General features: G+C 36.2%; 1 protein-coding gene across 3 annotated transcripts in view; it reads right to left on the reverse strand.

The window, feature by feature from the left end:
• Psmd11 (proteasome 26S subunit, non-ATPase 11) overlaps positions 1-17,612 on the reverse strand; it is a 96,209-nt gene that overhangs the window by 14,932 nt on the left and 63,665 nt on the right. For all 3 annotated transcript variants that reach the window (XM_076871785.1, XM_076871786.1, XM_076871784.1), the window contains 4 exons: positions 13,274-13,398; positions 5,462-5,533; positions 5,029-5,086; positions 1,869-2,063 (listed from right to left, as the gene is read on the reverse strand). In XM_076871785.1, the coding sequence (XP_076727900.1) occupies positions 1,869-2,063; positions 5,029-5,086; positions 5,462-5,533; positions 13,274-13,398 (450 nt within the window). The remainder of the gene's footprint in view (positions 1-1,868; positions 2,064-5,028; positions 5,087-5,461; positions 5,534-13,273; positions 13,399-17,612) is intronic.

The following is a 17,612-nucleotide window of genomic DNA, read 5'->3' on the forward strand; positions in this document are numbered from 1 at the left end:
AGCTACTAGAAATCTAGATGAGGAGACCAATAATGGCAGTAAAACCATGAGAGAATATAGGAGTAGAGAGAAAACAGGAAAAACAGGAAGGGAAACAAAACTAAGAAAGAAACACTGAGGAACAGCCACAGTTAAAGGGCAGTTGGAAGGAAAAGAAAATGGCAACATGGGGTCACAAATAATAGTCAAAGGAGGCAAACCAAGAAGATGGTGATGTCAAGGAAGTCTAGGGTTCAACAGGGCTGAACCCTCATCCCCAAAAGTCAGAGATTATAAGGGAGTTGACTTCTTCAAGGAATCAGCTGAAACACAAAGTAAGGGGCCTAGGGTTGTGGCTCAGAGGTAGAGCACTTGCCTAGCTTGTGTGAGGCACTGGGTTCAATCCTCAGTACTGCATAAAAATAAATAAAATAAAGGTATTGTGTCCATCTACAACTAAAAAAAAAGAAAAAAGAAACACAAAGTAAGGATACTTTTTCAACTTTTTCAATAAACTTGACACAAAGGCGAAAGCAGCAATTTACAACAGAGAAAAGGCTGTGCTTTTTCAGCTGGAGCAGTTCAAAGACTGAGAAGCAAATTTTGAAAGGAATGACTAAAGACATAAAATGGAACAAGAGAAAGGTGGAAAGCTCATTCTTGATAAGGGGTAAAAGTGGATAGTATACAAATTCTGTAGAGGAAAGAGAAATAAAGAAGGCTCACATTCAAAATGGCATCTATTTCTTTTGAAAAGTAGGAAAGAAGTTCACCTCTTGACCATAAAGGAAGGGTTCACCCTTAGTAGCTCAAACTGGTAATACTTGGTTTAAGGTGGGTACTGTGATAAGGGTTTCACACTCATCACCTTGTTTAATTCTCACCACAATTCTATAAAGAGGTACAATTATTTTCACCATTTCATAGATGAGTTAAAGGTAAAGATAAATTAAGTAATTTTCCCAAGACCAAATACCTATAAATCAGCAGACCTAACTATTAACCAAGGAAAGGCTGTTCCTAGATCTGAGAGGCAAGATGGGCATATATTATCTTTTATAGATGACACAGATAACATCAATGCTTAAACTAGTCTTTTGAGCCAGGTGCAGTGGTGCACCCTGTAATGCCAGCAAACTCAGGAGGCTGAGGCAGGAAGATCGCTAAATTTGAGGCCAGCCTTGAGCAACTTAAAGAAACTCTAAGCAACTTAGCAAAACTTTGTCTCAAATTTTTTAAAAAATAAAATAAAATACAAAAGACTAGAAGAAAAGACTGTGATATAGCTCAGTAGTAGAGCACTCCCTATTACTACCAAAATAATCAACAACAAAAAAAGTACTATTGTTCTACCTCCAATTTAGCACTCCTTCAGTAATGATGCCTCTGGATAAAAAAAAAAAGATGCTGAATACAAGAAAAAGTTTTTCACCTGCCAATACATTGCTTCCTAACATCAACATTCCCACACTCCATCAGAAAGCTACATACTGCAAACAATTAAGGTCCTTTTAAAAATTCAATAAGTTTTATGAAGGTCTGCAAGAGTTAACAGACTTGGATTAGGCCAATCTTAAAAGAGAAATGCTACCATGCTGAGTGTAAGCAGCTAATAGGAAAATTAAGGGAGACTTTCAAACCTCAGTGAGACCTCTCTAAGGTTTGGTTCTAACAGTCATATTGCCTGGCTAAGAAATGATAGGCATATTTTTAATATATTTAAGGCACTCAATAGGAAGGGAACAGCTGGTTAGAAAGGTAGCCTTCTAATTGGTTTCTTTGAGTCAAATCAGCTCATTATATTCTCCAGCCCCAAATCCCAATCCTTCCATACCTAAGACAAGATGAGCTCTAAGAAAACACATCCCAGGAATAGCTATGAGGGTTACCTGACTGCATGTCCAAGGTGGCCTGCAATTTAGGGGGACAGTAGATGGCATTTGCTGTGGTTCGAGCAGAGGTTAAGGCAGCTCGAGCTTTCGGCAGATTGCTCAGGGCATGGTATGTTTTGCTTTCTAAAAGTTGTACTTCCACCAAAAGGGCTTTGTCATCCATCTTTTTCAACTCCCGCAGCAACTGAGAACCTGGAAGAGGAAAAAATGTATCTCTTTGTTAACCATAATCTTAATACCATATTGCTGAAAAATCTCACTCTCTCACCTTAATAACACTTGAGATAAAGAAATCTGCCTGAACTCAAAAAAGTTACCTTTAGAGCCCTTGAAAGAATTGTTTTCCTCTAATGTGCTACCTTCCAAAAAAGAAACACACATCTCATTGAAACTATTCTGCTTCCCAAGGACAGTATCGAAGCCAAGAGCCTTCTAAGCTCACTCCTTAGATTTAAATATACTGGGAACCTCTACCCATAAAATACTAAAACTAGTTATCCAGTTCAGACACGGACTTGACCTCACTCATTCCCTGTCCAGCAATCATAAGACTATACCAGAAACACTAGGCACTGGGGCTGTTGGGGAAAGTAAAGAGTTCTGGATATGCCAGTGTTCTTGATATAAATATGCCTAGTTCCCCCATCCTGCATGAGAATGTCAAGAACCAAAAGATTTATGCCACAAACAAAAATTAACTAAAAACAGACCAAAGAACTAAAACTTCATAAAAATAAAATAAAGATATTGTGTGTGTGTGTATGTATATATATATATATATATATATATATATATATATATATATATATATATATATAAAGCTTTAAAAACAAAAAAGGTGAAAAAAATAACCCACAAGATAGCAAAAAATGTTTGCAAATCATAGATCTGGTAAGGGACTTGTATCCAGAGTAAAACAAATAAGTAACTCAATTTTTAAATGTCCAAAGGATTTAAACAGACATTACTCCAAAGACATACAAATGTGCAACAAGTACATGAAAAGATGTTCAACATCATCAGCAATTAAGGAAATGCAAATCAACACCATAATGAAATACCAGTACATATATATAGGAGAACTAAAATAAAAAAGAGAGGGCTGGGGATGTGGCTCAAGTGGTAGCGCGCTCGCCTGGCATGCGTGCGGCCCGGGTTCGATTCTCAGCACCACGTACAAACAAAGATGTTGTGTCCGCCGATAACTAAAAAATAAATATTAAAAAATTCTCTTTCTCTCTCTCTCTCCTCTCTCACTCTCTCTTTAAAAAAAAAATAAAAAAAAAATAAAAAAATAAAAAAAATAAAATAAAAAAGAGAGACGGTATTGATGAGGATGTAGAGAAACTATAACTCCGCTTATACATTGCTGGTGATAATGTAAAATGGTACATTCATTTTGGAAAACTCCTTGACAGTCCCTCAAAAAGATAAACAGTTACCATGTGACCTGGCAATTTCACTTCTGGATATATACACACACAAAAAAAAACATATCGGGGGCTGGGGCTATAGCTCAGTGGCAGAGCACTTGCCTAGCATGTGTGAGGCACTGGGTTCGATCCTTAGCACCACATAAAAGTAAATAAAATAAATGCATTCTGTCCATCTACAACTACAAAAAAAAAAAGAAGAAAGAAAGAAAAGAAAACCATATCCACCTGAAACCTCTTCGCAGCAGTATTCATAATAGTCAAAAAGTAAGAACAACTCCAAATGCCACCAAATGATGGGTAAAATGTAAAACATCCAATAGACTATTATTAAGTAATAAAAAGAAATAAAATACTGATTATGCTACAACATAGATAAACCCTAAAAACATTATGCCAAGTAAAAGAAGCTTATCACAAAAGACCACATGTTATGCTATCCTCCAGTAGCCCAGTTGCCCCGTACGTGCACTAAGTATGTGTGGAGAATCATTAGAGAGTGATGCTAATAGGCACAGTTTCTTTCTGGGGTGATAAAAAAATTCTGAAATTAGATAGTGGTGATGGTTGCACAAATTACTGAATATACTAAAAAACCAATGGCCAGACGTGATGGCACATGCCTATAATCACAGCAAGCACTGGAGGCTGAGGCAGGAGAATCCTGAGTTCAAAGCCAGACTCAGCAACTTAGTAAGCCCTAAGTAACTCAGAAAGACCCTGTCTCTAAATAAAATATTTAAAAGGGCTAGGGATGTGACTCAGTTGTTGAGTGCCCCTGGGTTCAATCTCTTGTACAAAAAACAAAAAACAACAACAACAAAAAAAAAACCCACAATGAATCATATACTTTAAAAGCGTGACCTATTTGTTTAAAATATATTAATTGCCATTTCTGACAGATTAAATACTGGCAATCTATTCAAATCAATAGATCATAAAGACCATTTTCTTCTGTTCGGGGAAAATAGTCCAGATCTACCCATTAGTAAAAACTAAGCAGCAGGGAAAGAGCTCAGGCTACACAGGGAATGCTTTCAACTGACCCACTTTGGCCTCCAAACATATTTGCACTCAAAATTCACTTTTTGATTTTTAAATAGATTGTAAGTACAATTAAAAACAAATGTAGCATATGTAATACTTTTTAAACATTTTCAATTTAAATATTAAATCTGGCGAGGTGCAGTGGCACGCACCTGTAATCCCAGCAACTCAGGAGACTGATGCAGGAGGATCACGAGTCCAAAGCCAGACTCGGCAACTTAATGAAGCCCTAAGAAATTTAGCAAGAACCTGTCTCAAAAAATAAAAAATGAGGGGAATGTGACTCAGTGGCTAAGCACCCCTGGGTTTAATCCCCAGCACCAAAAAAAAAAAAAAAAAAAAAAAATTAAGTCTGAAATTTAATAGGGTGCTATATACAAAACAGAAATATTGAAAAGAACTTCAGCTATTTCAATGGAATGGACTGTTCAAATTCAAGGAAACAAAAACTGACACGTTTGTTCTCTAAATTTAACAGAATAACTATAGCCAGTTTCTCAGAACTTTCAAATAGCATTTTTCCATGACAAATTCCATAAATGTAAACAAACTACCTTGAATCCTCAGAAGTAGGTAGAATATAAATTATTAATAGTTAATTAATAAGAATAGCCAGGTTTAGAATATAATCATTTAGCTAACTAAGATGTCTTATTAATTTCTACCAGTTTACTTACCCAAATGCAATGCTTCCTGGTACCTCTTGGTATCAAAGTACAAAGACACCAGTCTTGCCTAGGAAAGAGAAAAGGCATTGACTGAAGGAAGGAAAAAAAAAAAGCCACAGAAAGAAATCAAAGATCAACAGTCACAGAACTGTTACTGCTGAATATCCATGTCCTGATGATAAATCAAATGCAGCATAACAAATGATCCAGACCCCAGTATTGTCTCCTATTATTTCCAAAGACTATGAACTTTACCAAGTTTGTCTCAAAACTTCAACCAGGGCAACTCTCACAAATGGGACAACTTTCAGTGACTTATTTCAGTGATAATTTTTTAGTAAATGGATAATACAAAGTTGTTGAAGATGCTTTTGATCAGGATGGTATTACTTACATTCACTAATGCCTGAGAACTGAAATCAGTGCTAATGTGGATACATACCTCCAAAGCTTGGCGTAAGAAAGTCCTTTTCTCTGATTTGGCCCATTCAATGCACTCTAAACACAACTCGACCTGCAATAAAGACAGTACATGCAACATTATATCCTCATATTCTTCCAATCAACTATGCTTTGGAGAACAGAAGAGCTTTAATTCCTCCTTACGAATTACCCACATTGCTCTATTAAGTGTCTGATACACAGTGTCTCAAATATATAAAGGGTACATCATAATAGAGAATCAACTGCATTTTACACATAAAATCTCTTTTGTGTTTAAACTGCTCTTTTGGAAAAGAGCTTCCTCTTTAAGACTCTTCTAGCTAGGTGCAGTGGCACAGACTACTCAGGATGCTAAGGCTAGAGGATCCAAGTTTGAGACCAGCCTCAATTATCTTAATAATATCTCAAAATAAAAATAAAAAGGACTAGGTTCAATGACCAGTACCAAAATGAAAAGAAAAAAAAAAAAAAAGACTCTTCTAGGATCCACCAAGAACTCTCCAAAACACATGTAGCCCTATAGTGTGTATTTTGGGGAAAAGCTTAGAATTTTTAAAGCCAAAATTTCCCCCAGAATAGTTGGAAATAGTAATGGCAATGTGCATTTGTGAATATACTGGCAGTAAAGGAGAGATGTTCTCAGCCTACTCACAAATGCTGGTTCTTTTCAGATTCTAAGTTCAACTAACCAATTCATCATCACCCACAAAGCAAACAGATACAGTAAACTTAGCTTGTGTTAAAGGAGTTTAAAAAAAATAGCATAAAATTTAAAAGGGCTCTTAAGCTTTATTTAAAGGAACTCTGGAACCTCCAGTTCTGTCACCCAAGCAGTGATGTAAGTAACTGATACAAAACCATGCTCTATGCTAGCCTAGCAGACCATCAGATATCTCTGATAGACCAGGTTTGACAAAGTACCTATGAAGTACTACAGATATTATGTCACTTCCACTACTATGAGTTTTGTATAAAGATTGCTAATTAGATCATAAGGGGAAAAAAACCTCAATTTTCCATAAAACTAAGTGCTAATATAATATTATAAATTCAAAATTCTCTTAAGAGACCCAGGGATTCAGGAGGCTGAGGGAGGAGGATCACAAGTTCAAAGCTAGCCTCAGCACCTTAGCAAGGCCCTAAGCAACTTAGTAAGATCCTGCCTCAAAATAAAAAATTAAAATGGCCTGGCAACTTAGCTCAGTGGTAAACTGCCTCTGGGTTCAAACTCTCAGTTCCTAAATAAATAAATCGTTCTTTTGCCTTTAGATCCTAAATTCAAGCTCAGCAATAAACTAATGGTATTTAGATGATTCACCACTAAGATTCAATGAAATCTTTACAAACTCCTCACTGCAGCCCTCTAGTGGCTAATCTCATAAACATTCTACAAAAATAAGAACCCAAAACTAAACCAAAAGCAAGGCAATCAAATTTCGGAGTTTTGAGGTAAGTTCTAAAAAATCAAACTCAAAGTAATATCTCTGTTCATAATATATGGAACTGAAAATATTTTTAACAAAAAAAAATTATAAGAGTCTTAAGTCCCACATGCCTAAGAAATGCCTATTAGTTTTACTCAAAGAGCTTTTTTAAATGACAAAAATGGATGCCTGGAACTTGGTACATTCCTCTATATTAAGTTACACCTTCAATAAACACTCTGAAATATATATCTAACTAAGAAATACATAATTCTACCCCAAGATTTCACCTACTTTAATTTCCCTGATAGTCCAGATATTTTCCTTTCTTTCTTTCTGTGCTGGGGTTGGAACCCAGGGGTGCTTTACCACAAGATTCATTCCCAGCTCTTTTTACTTTTCATTTTGAGTCAGGGTCTCACCAAATTGGTGAGGCTGGCCTCCAACCTGTGATCCTTCTACCTCAGCCTAATACTCATGATATGAAGTGACTGGCACAAGGTCACATAATACCTGCTGGGACCAGAACTTATCCCTACCCCCAGTGCTCTTTTTATCTCAACCCAGACTTAAGGTCAGCACTCTATTTTCAATTAGAATACATAATTTGCATTATATAGAACTGTAATTAGTGAAACCACCACTTCAGTTCCCAGAAAAAAATTTATAAAGGCCACTAAGCTTTGCTATACAGTTTTTTGTGTGAGAGGCTTTGTGCTTTGTTAATGGTAACAGTGACTGACAAAGGGCATAAGCCCAGGCTTCTGGAGGAAAGCCCTGACTTGAATTCAAAAAGCTCAACATAATCAAAATTAAGGATTTAAGTTTTAAACTGTTACACTAAGCCATTTCTTTACTTGTTTTTTGGGGGTAGAGCAGTAGGTTGTTTTGCTTTTTGTTTTTCAGTGCTAGAACAAAACCAGGGCCTTGCATATGTTAGGCAAGGGCTCTACCACTGGGCTACATCCCCAGCCTCTATTATACTTTCTTTTATAATACCTGAATTAACTAAATTCCTCTAAGGAAAAAACATCCATTATTTCACAACTGAGATTCTCTAATTCTCTAACCCTTTTGGTTTATTAAAGTATGCTATTATATAAAAAGTAATAAAGCAGAAATGTAAAGCAATACCACTTTCCTCATTTTTTTGAAATTATATTTAATAAAAGTATGCATATGAAAAAAAATTAAATGTGCTATTACTTTTGGCTGGACAGACTACACCCAACAATGGCTTCCCACAGCAACTCCCTAGAGATCCCTAAAGGAAACATTAATTTGAGTTCAGTTTACTGCTTGGCAAGAATCTGGCTCAGTCTTCTCTTCATCACACTTTTCCAAATTCCCTCATCATGTCAACCACCCGTCTTCACCCCCACCCTCCATTCTCCTATACTTATTCCCTGTCCTTACTTTCTGGATTCCAAATCATAGCAACACAAACAACCAGATCATACCCTGAATCACATCATCTTTAAGAATACTGCAAGCTGGAAGATTGTTCTGTAAATACCGATGACTTACAGCTGGCCCCTAAACAGAAAAAGGTAACAAATTCTTTAATACAAAACTCTATCTCTTAAAAATTATCTAAAACTTCTTATTTTGCTTCAGGCCTCAATAATACTATGACAGTGATCAGATGGTCTTACTTCTCCATCCTTTTCCATCACCCAAAGAATTTTAAAAGAACCAAAAATGAAAACTATATCTGATTTCCAAGTCAGATATCTCTGTGTCACCTAGACAAGGAGTACTGAGATGCAAGCACCCCATGCTTACATCTCTATTCAGTAAACTCAGATCTCAATTCAACAGTATTTTCTGGGCATCTACCACAACAGAGACATAATCCACATACTCTTTCAACAAGTACTAGTTATGTAATTCCTCTGAGACAAATCTACTCCAAGTACCAATGATACTGCAGTAAATAGGAAAAAGCAGCTATCCTCACGAACCATTTATCCTAAGTGGAAAAGAAACATTAAACAAGTAAATATGAAGTAAAGCAGAGATTGCTCAAAGAAGGTCTCTGAGGAAGCAATATGTGAGCAAAGACTTAAAATAATATGAAGAAAAACACTCATGTTATCATCAGGCTGAGACCCCCATTTCACCTGCCATTTGGTGGTCTTGCAGGTTACTCAAACACCTGTATGCTGTTTTGGGTTTTTATTGTATAGTCAGTACACAAAATTTTTAGTTTTTATTTGTTTATTTATTTATTTTAATTGTAGATGGACAAAATATCTTTTTTTTAATTTATTTTATATTTTATTTTATATTTTTTATATTATATATTTTTATTTATTTTATATTTTATTTTATATTTTTATTTATTCATTTTTATGCAGTACTGAGGATCGACCCAGGCCCCACACATGTGAAGCAAGTGCTCTACCACTAAGCTACAACCCCACCACATTTGAGGGGTTTTTTTGTTTTATTTTGTTTTGGTTTTTGTTTTGTTTTTTTTAACTTTGTAGCATTTTACAAAAGCACTATGTAGAGTCAAAGAATTATATTGAATAAGCCTAGGATTGGGGGGGATCAGGCTGAACAATTCAGATGAATATAAATGCCCCACAGCCAGAACAGTTTAAGGGATTATGGCAAAAAGGACAATATGCCAGCTGTAAAGAAAGTAAAACAGAAATCAGTGTACTGGGTACTGGATACAGTCAGAGGTAGCTATGGCTAAGGAATTTGGACTATACTGGGAATGAGGAAGATCCTTAGGTAATGTAAGGTATATAATGCTTCACCTGAGATTATATTAAAGAAACTAAATGTACAAGTAATTGTCATACAAAGCAGAATAATCATACACATAATATGTAAATATGGGTCACTGAAAGAGTAATGATCACATCAAAGTCTACAAGGAAAGATTTCAGAGAAGGTGGACCTTGAGATAGAACTATGTAAAGGTACAGCAAAAGGAGCAGACAGGGCTATTCAGCAAACATCCAGGCATCTAACATGACTGACATATTTGGTAAATTTAGTAGAGTGCCAGTAGATCAAGCTGCTGTAGAAAGCTGTATCATAAAATACCAAGAACTACCTACTGACAATGGAGAGCCACTGAAGGCTCAAGCTGGAGGGAAAAAAGGAGAGAAATGAAATGATTGGAATAGTGAGGTTTCTTCTATAGTCCAAATAACAAATTATTAGGAACCAAATTAGAAGGTAGTTGTAAAGAGAAAACAAATACAAAAGAGATGGAGAAGCAGACATTGAAGACAGTTGCATGAAAAGAATTTAACAAATGGTTGGATACTGAGGTTGGTGATACTGAGTACGGGTATAGCTGAAACCATCAGGTTGATTCATAATCTCTTCCCAAAAAAATAAATAACCTATTATCCACAAAAATTACCAAAATATCCAGCAACTTGGGAGGTTGAGGAAAGAGGATCACAAACTCAAGGCCAAACTCTGCCATCTATCAAGAACCTGATTTGAAAAAAAGGGGGTGAGGGAGGTCAGGCCAGGCACAGAGGTGCATACCTATAATCCCAGCAACTCAGGAGGCTAAACCAGGAAGACGACAAGCTCAAAGCTAGCCTCAAAAACTTAGCAAGCTCCACAGCAATTTAGTGAGACTCTGCCTCAAAACAACAAACAAACAAAAAAAAAAAAAAAAACTGGGGATGTAGCTTAATGGTAAAGTGCTCCTGAGTTCAATCTCCAATATAAATGGCGGGGAGAATATGTGTGTATCTATATATACATACATACACACACCCACACACCCACACACACACACACACACACACACCCCTAATTAAAAAAGGTAAGGAATAGTGGTGCATACTTATAATCCCAGAACTCAGCCTAAGGCAAGAAGATCACAAGTTCAAGGTCAGTTTCTGGACTTAGTGAGACCCTGTCTCAAAATAGAGAATCAAAAAGGCTAGGTATATATCTCAGTGGGAATGTGCCCCTGCGGGGAGGTGTTCCGTTAAGACTCTGCCACTTAATTTAAAAAAAAAAAAAAAAAAATTAGCCTTTATTTAACAGTAAAGTAACACTGATGATAAAAATGAAAAATGCCTACATATGCTTCCTCATACTCAAGAAAAAAGAAGAAAGGTGGCTAGTTCACAAAAATGTAATATGTAATGCAAGGTAACATATACACAGTTAAGGGAGAGCCTAACCTGATGTAGAACCACATGACTAAGGCCAGTAAATCTCACTGGTCAATTAAACTATGATTTGCATACACTTCCACAAAGAGAACTGATCATTAAACAAATGCAATTCTGCCCACTGAAGTCAGCTCTATGTTCTAGGAAAGATCAAATTTACAGACTTTCATGTGCAAAGGAGCAGCTTCTATAATTTTTCTGCCTAAAAAGTTCCATTAAGGGGCTGGAGTTGTGGCTCAGCAGTAGAGCGCTCACCTCCCCACACACAACAGGGTCTCACTAAGTTGTTTAGGACCTCTCTAATTTGCTGAGGCTAGCCTCAAACTTAAAAGCCTCCTGCCTCAGACTTCTGAGTTGCTGGAATTATATGCCTACACTACTGCTCCCGGCTTCAAATAGTATTTATTAATAATTTTCAAACTAACATTTATTGATCACTCTACTTTATAGTGTCCTACTTCAAACAAAAGATGGTGCCAGTTTAATGAGTACAAAGTAAAATTTTTTAAAAAGTCAGGGTTAGAAAAGACTGATATCCCAAATAAAAAGTCACCTTTTCTTTTATTTATAAAAATAAGCCTTGGGGCTGGGGCTGGGGCTCAGCAGCAGAGCACTTGCCTAGCAAGCGTGAGGCACTAGTTCACTCCTCAGCACCACATAAAAATAAACAAATAAAATAAAAGTATTCTGTCCATCTACAACTACAAAAAATAAAAAATAAGTCTAAGCCAGGTGCAGTGACACATGCCTATAATCCCAGAGGCTCAGGTGGTTGAGGCAGGAGGATCACAAATTAGAGTCCAGCCTCAGCAACTTAGCAAGGCCCTAAGCTACTCAGTGTCTTAAAATATAAAAAATAAAAAGAGCTGGGGATATAGCTCAGTGGCAAAGCATCTCTGGGTTAAATTCCTAGTACCCAAAGATTAAAATTAAAAAATAACTCTAATACTTTGGTTCAAAAGGCAGTCATTTAAATATTACTTATTTGTGATCTACTATCAATTAAACACAGTTTTGCCCAAAACAAATATTTCACACAAATAAAGTTTGTAACTAAGCTTCAAAGAATTATTAAGGCAAGAAACCAGATTTAACAAAAGACATGATTTCCAAGTGGGACCCATGTGCCCTTGGGTTTCTAAAATTCCTCATGATTTATTCAATACGCTACTGTGGCCTTTCATATCTTTTCCCTATATACAGCAAACAACTAGACATGTAGCCAACTAACAATTCTAACTCCTGACTACATACTATTAAAATTTTATGTATGTGTTCATTATCTGTCTTCCCTATTAAAAATCCTCTTGAGAACAGTGATAGTATGTCTTTACAGTTGTATCCCAGTACCTAACACACAGCAGATACACAATAAATCCTGATAAATATATCTACAGGAAAGGTAACAACTATATTCTTCCTAAAAGATTCAAGCAATTGCAATATATCCTTAAGTCTGTCACTGTTACAGAATGATTTTTAATTAAGAAGTTCAGTCATTACAGAGAGGCACTCTTCCATTTAGTTCAAGGTCTAGTTTGAATTTGTAAAGAACATGTACAGAATTGGACATGGTGGCACATGCCTGTAATCCCAGCTGAAGCAGGAGGATCATAAGTTTAAAGTCAGTATTAGCAACTTAGCAAGACCCTGTCTCAAATAAACAAAAAGGACTGGGGATCTAACTCAGTGGCAAAGCACCCCTGGGTTAAATCCCCAGTACTGGGGGGAAAAGAGAGAGAGACAGAAAGAGAGAGAGAGAGAGAACATGTACAGAAACATCAGTCACTTCCGCACACATGAGACACAACAGATGAATGCTCACCCCTCAATAAAGGCATGTACATAATATAAACATGCCAAGAAGGGCTGCCACAAGACTTAATTATTGCTCATAAAGAGCATTGTCACACAAGATGAAAGGTACCACAGACACAGAAAACATTACAAAGGTGTGGCAATACAATACCTCAAAGACAAGAATCAGTTTGTGACCCTGATGTAATGAGGATTCCAGGGACCACTGACAATCTCCACTTACAAAGCAAAGCATGGAACAGACCCAAAGTATCAAATGTCCTGTAACAAAGAGAAACTGACATGATAAGTCCTGAGCCGTCCTCCCAGCTGTCCCTTCCACCTAGTACCACAGCGAAGCAGGCATTTCTCTCACTAAAACACTTTTTTCCATATAATCTACTTTCTATCATTACCATAGCTTACCTCCTGCCCTGTAGCTGCTTCCATATCAAGAAACAGATCAAGAAGAGACCGGACTAGGCGAGCTGCTTTAGCCTTACTGATGGAATTCAAGAAGGGTCGTACATACTTCAGGAGTCCCCCAAGCTCTATATAGAAGGCAATTAAGAAAAAAGTAAGCATCAGTATCAGGAACAAAATACCCATTAAAACTGACCCAAAATAATAAAAATCAGTACTTACATCATTGAAATTAGTCTAAATGAAACTTACTAGGAATTTAAAGCATTCCCAGCAAGAAATAGAGTAGCAAAAGTAAGATTAATATTATATACCAAATTTGTATTTTATTTCCTTCTCAGACACTGGATGAATACCCAGAATAAAAAAAATCTTATATCTATACTTCATTTACCCATCTTAACGAAAGATAATGTGCAAAGTACTCCTATTCTCAAAGGTCAGTTTTCTAGACCATGAAATGTGCTATACCTCTGCCCACCTTGTACAAAATCACTTTCTCACAATCAATAAATACCAAGCTACAGGAGTATATATATCCCAAGTCTACCTTTGTAGTCCTCCTCAAACAGAGACTTTCAATACCAAGTTTCCTTCCCTTCTTGAAGTAATTCTTGAAGGATCCCCAATACCGCCTTTAGCAGTTATCACTTCCTCAGCATTTTTCTGAATAAACTTTCCACATAGAGGTTAAGGTGTTTTACCCTTAAAAGTTCTACTACACCCTATTTTTTAAAAAAATTCCCATTAATCAGGGCTGGGGTAGTAGTAGAGCACTTGCCTAGCACATGTGAGACACTGGGTCCAATCCTTAGTATCACATAAAAATAAATAAATAAAATACAGGTGTTATATCAATCTTAAAAAAGATTTTTAAATCCTACTAATCTACAAAATCTGAGTCTTAAAAAACAATTCTCTTTCAGTGAGAGAAATGCCTGGTTCTTCCCCCTTGTAGAAGAAAAGAGAACAGTACATGAACACTAAGGGAGAGATTTTAGAAAAAGTAAACTAGAGATACATGCTTGTCAAACAAAAATTAGAGAATGTCTCTACTAAACAAAAGGAAGTATTTTTGGAATATAGGTTAAAACTACCTCGGTGCCTCTTTAGTACTCTCCTATTGTAGACTCACCCCCATGAGAACTCTAATTCAGGACAAGCAATCTTCACCCTCCTGAGAACACTAATTTGTGTCCTGAAATGCTCATCTGCCTGAGTAGTAAGAGGATGCACAGGACTGTGTCAGGTACTAAAAGGAACTCTATACAGAGTTCATCTTTCCCTTTCACTCCCCAGTACTGACCTTTGATTCCCAATGTCTACAACTTTTTCCCATTCTGCCCTCTCATTCACCCTCACATACACTACATTCCTGCTTTCAAGCTGCACTCATCCCACCATGCCATCTGACATCTGATATGTCTTCCCGTCTTCTTGACTTATAAGCTTTACATAGCCTTTGAGGAATAGTCCTATTAAGTTTTCCATGCTAACTCCAGTCTATAGCAATGTTCCCCCTCAAATTGCTTTTTACATTTATGCAAATACAAATTTCAATTACATAATGACAGTTTTTAATTTTTTTAATCTTATTTATTTATTTATGTGGTGCTTGGGATGGAACCCAGGGTCTCATACATGCTGAACAGCACTCTACCTTAAGCCACATGCCCAACTCATAATTGTTTTAAAAAATATATTTATTTATTTATTTGTTTGTTTTTATGTGGTTCTGAGGATCAAACCCAGTGCCTCACATGTGCGAGGCAAGTGCTCTTGCTCTAACACTGAGCTACAGCCCCAGCCCCCATCATAACTTTTTAAACATCCCTTCTCCTATAGCATTTTCTCCTATGCATGAACAATGTGACTTCTAGTGACTAAAATATTCAAAAAGTAATCTATTCCAATGTTGATCAAACCAAACTATTCTTTTAGGAAACTCAACCTATACCTCCTCCCATATGACTTCAAATATTTAAAAATAACTATCATTTACATGTCCCTAACTTTCCCTTTCTCCAAGCTAAATATCTTTAGCTATTTCAATTGTTCCTCCAATGTCCAAGTTTCTAGAGTACTTATCCCTACAGTTGCCCTCCTCTGAATAAGCTCTAGTTTATAAAGGTACTTGCGATACACTACTGAACCCAGAACTAAAGAAAATGCTCCAAGAGGGATATAATAGTAGGTTTAATTCTTTCTCTGGTTACTACATATACCACAAGATAGCATATTTTGCTTTTTTCCAATAGCATTCTTTGTTCAGACTGTTTAGACCACAAAGGTCTTTTTTTTGCATAGACTACTGTTAAGACAGGTAATTCCCCATCTTCCTCTATTGTGATAAATACTTCAAGTATAATAACTTTATACTTATCACAAATGAATTTAATCTTCTTGGCTTTGGCAGTAACTGTGAATGTTAATTCTGTCCTCTACTGTACTGAGTCCTCTACAAAAATAAGCACACCTTCTGAAATGGCTTTAACCATGATACCAGATGCTGACAAGCTAAACAAGGATAGATTCCTATGACACGATACTAGAGACTTTTCTTCAGGTAGACAAATGACACATTTATTAACACATTTCAGATACAGCTATTTAGCCCACTGTAAATTCCTAACTGTACCTGCTATATTAGTAATCATGGTAAATATTCAAATATTCTGCTTAAACCAAATAATGCAGCCTATATCATTTCTCTAATTGACAAATTGAATTTTTTTTTTCTATGAACGGTCATATGGTAAATACTTTTGGCTTTTTCAGGTTATATGGTCTCACTGGCAGGTACTCATCTAAGCCATTATAGTAGAAAAGGAGTCAAAGACAATATGAAAATGAGTGGGTGTGGCCATGTTCAATAAAACTTCGTTTGCAAAAACAGGTGGCAGGATTCCTGCAAATCTACCAGTTCTAAAGGAAAGTTTGGTGTAATCTGTTCATAATACACTGCTATAAATCATTAAAATCTCCTAATCAAATAATCTGTCCAGGGCTGGGGTTGTAGCTCAATGGCAGAGTGCTTGCCTAGCAAATGTGAGGCACTGGATTTGATCCTTAGCACCACATAAAAACAAATAAAATAAATTCTATCCATCTACCACTAAAAAGAAATTTTTTAAGGAAAAAAAAATCTCTCCAGAGCTTCTCTGACTTTAGTTTATAATACAGTTTATAATATCTAGATCTAGTTTCTTCATTATCTTTTTGAAAGGTAAAATAATATTTACCTATCCTTAGTTTCCTTATACTTCTCCATCCTCCATGACTTTTCTAGAGTAAGTAGCTCTATGGTTGAATCTGATAGAACAAGTCTTTTGATATTCAAAGACAGAAATTGTCAGAACCTTATTTATTTAAAGAGACTATCTGCTGTCTTGTCTCTCACCTACCTGGGCTTTAATTCTCTCTTTCTGATGTTATTTCTATCTTTTTTCTGTTTGAAAATCATTTTCCTTCCTAGAAAAGGCAGAAGTAAAACATGAGCTAAGCATTCTGCCTTTCACTCCAGCATGATAACATTACAATATTTCCTTTAAGCAATAAGTGTTATTCTTCATGCCAACAGAGAAACAAATTAGCCCAGTTGTCACTGTTCAAGAGTTCATTTTTTCCACTTTAGTCTACTTTTGTTTTATATTCATTCTTACATGTACTCCCTATTTCTTTCCATTTTCATATGTTCAGAGTTAAATTTTAAAATATCCATAAAATCATACTAATGTCTTCCCCCCATTCTCACTGGTATTTGCAATTATATGACCAAAATCTCCTTAGAAACTAACAGATTACTTTTAAGAGTCTCAGGCTTGGGCTGGGGATGTGGCTCAAGCGGTAGTGCGCCCGCCTGGCATGTGTGCAACCCGGGTTCGATCCTCAGCACCACATACAAAGATGTTGGGTCCGCCAAAAAATAAATAAAAATAAATATTAAAAATTCTCTCTCTCTCTCACTCACTCACTCTCTCTTTTTTTTTTAAAAAAAAAGAGTCTCAGGCTTTGAAATCTGCAGATTGTGAGCCTAGGCTTCATGTCTGTGACACTCAGCACTACTTTCAATCACTATTATACATTAAACATCGTCTTATTCACTAATCCAAGTGACTATTGTCAGTCAGGAACCTAATTTTAAACTCAAAATCAGAGTACTTAGCACACTGCTAGACTAAATGCATAATAAAGCAAAACTGAAAATGAATGGAAGATTACTGGAAGAGATTTCTGTTCTTAGGGAACTCAAAATCAAAGGAAACAAACAACATAAATCTATCAATTATTAACAACAAAGGCAGGTAAATTTAATGGGCCCCAAGACTTCCTTAGGATTTCT

This window comes from Callospermophilus lateralis, chromosome 11, assembly GCF_048772815.1.
Source record: "Callospermophilus lateralis isolate mCalLat2 chromosome 11, mCalLat2.hap1, whole genome shotgun sequence".
NCBI lineage: Eukaryota > Metazoa > Chordata > Mammalia > Rodentia > Sciuridae > Callospermophilus > Callospermophilus lateralis.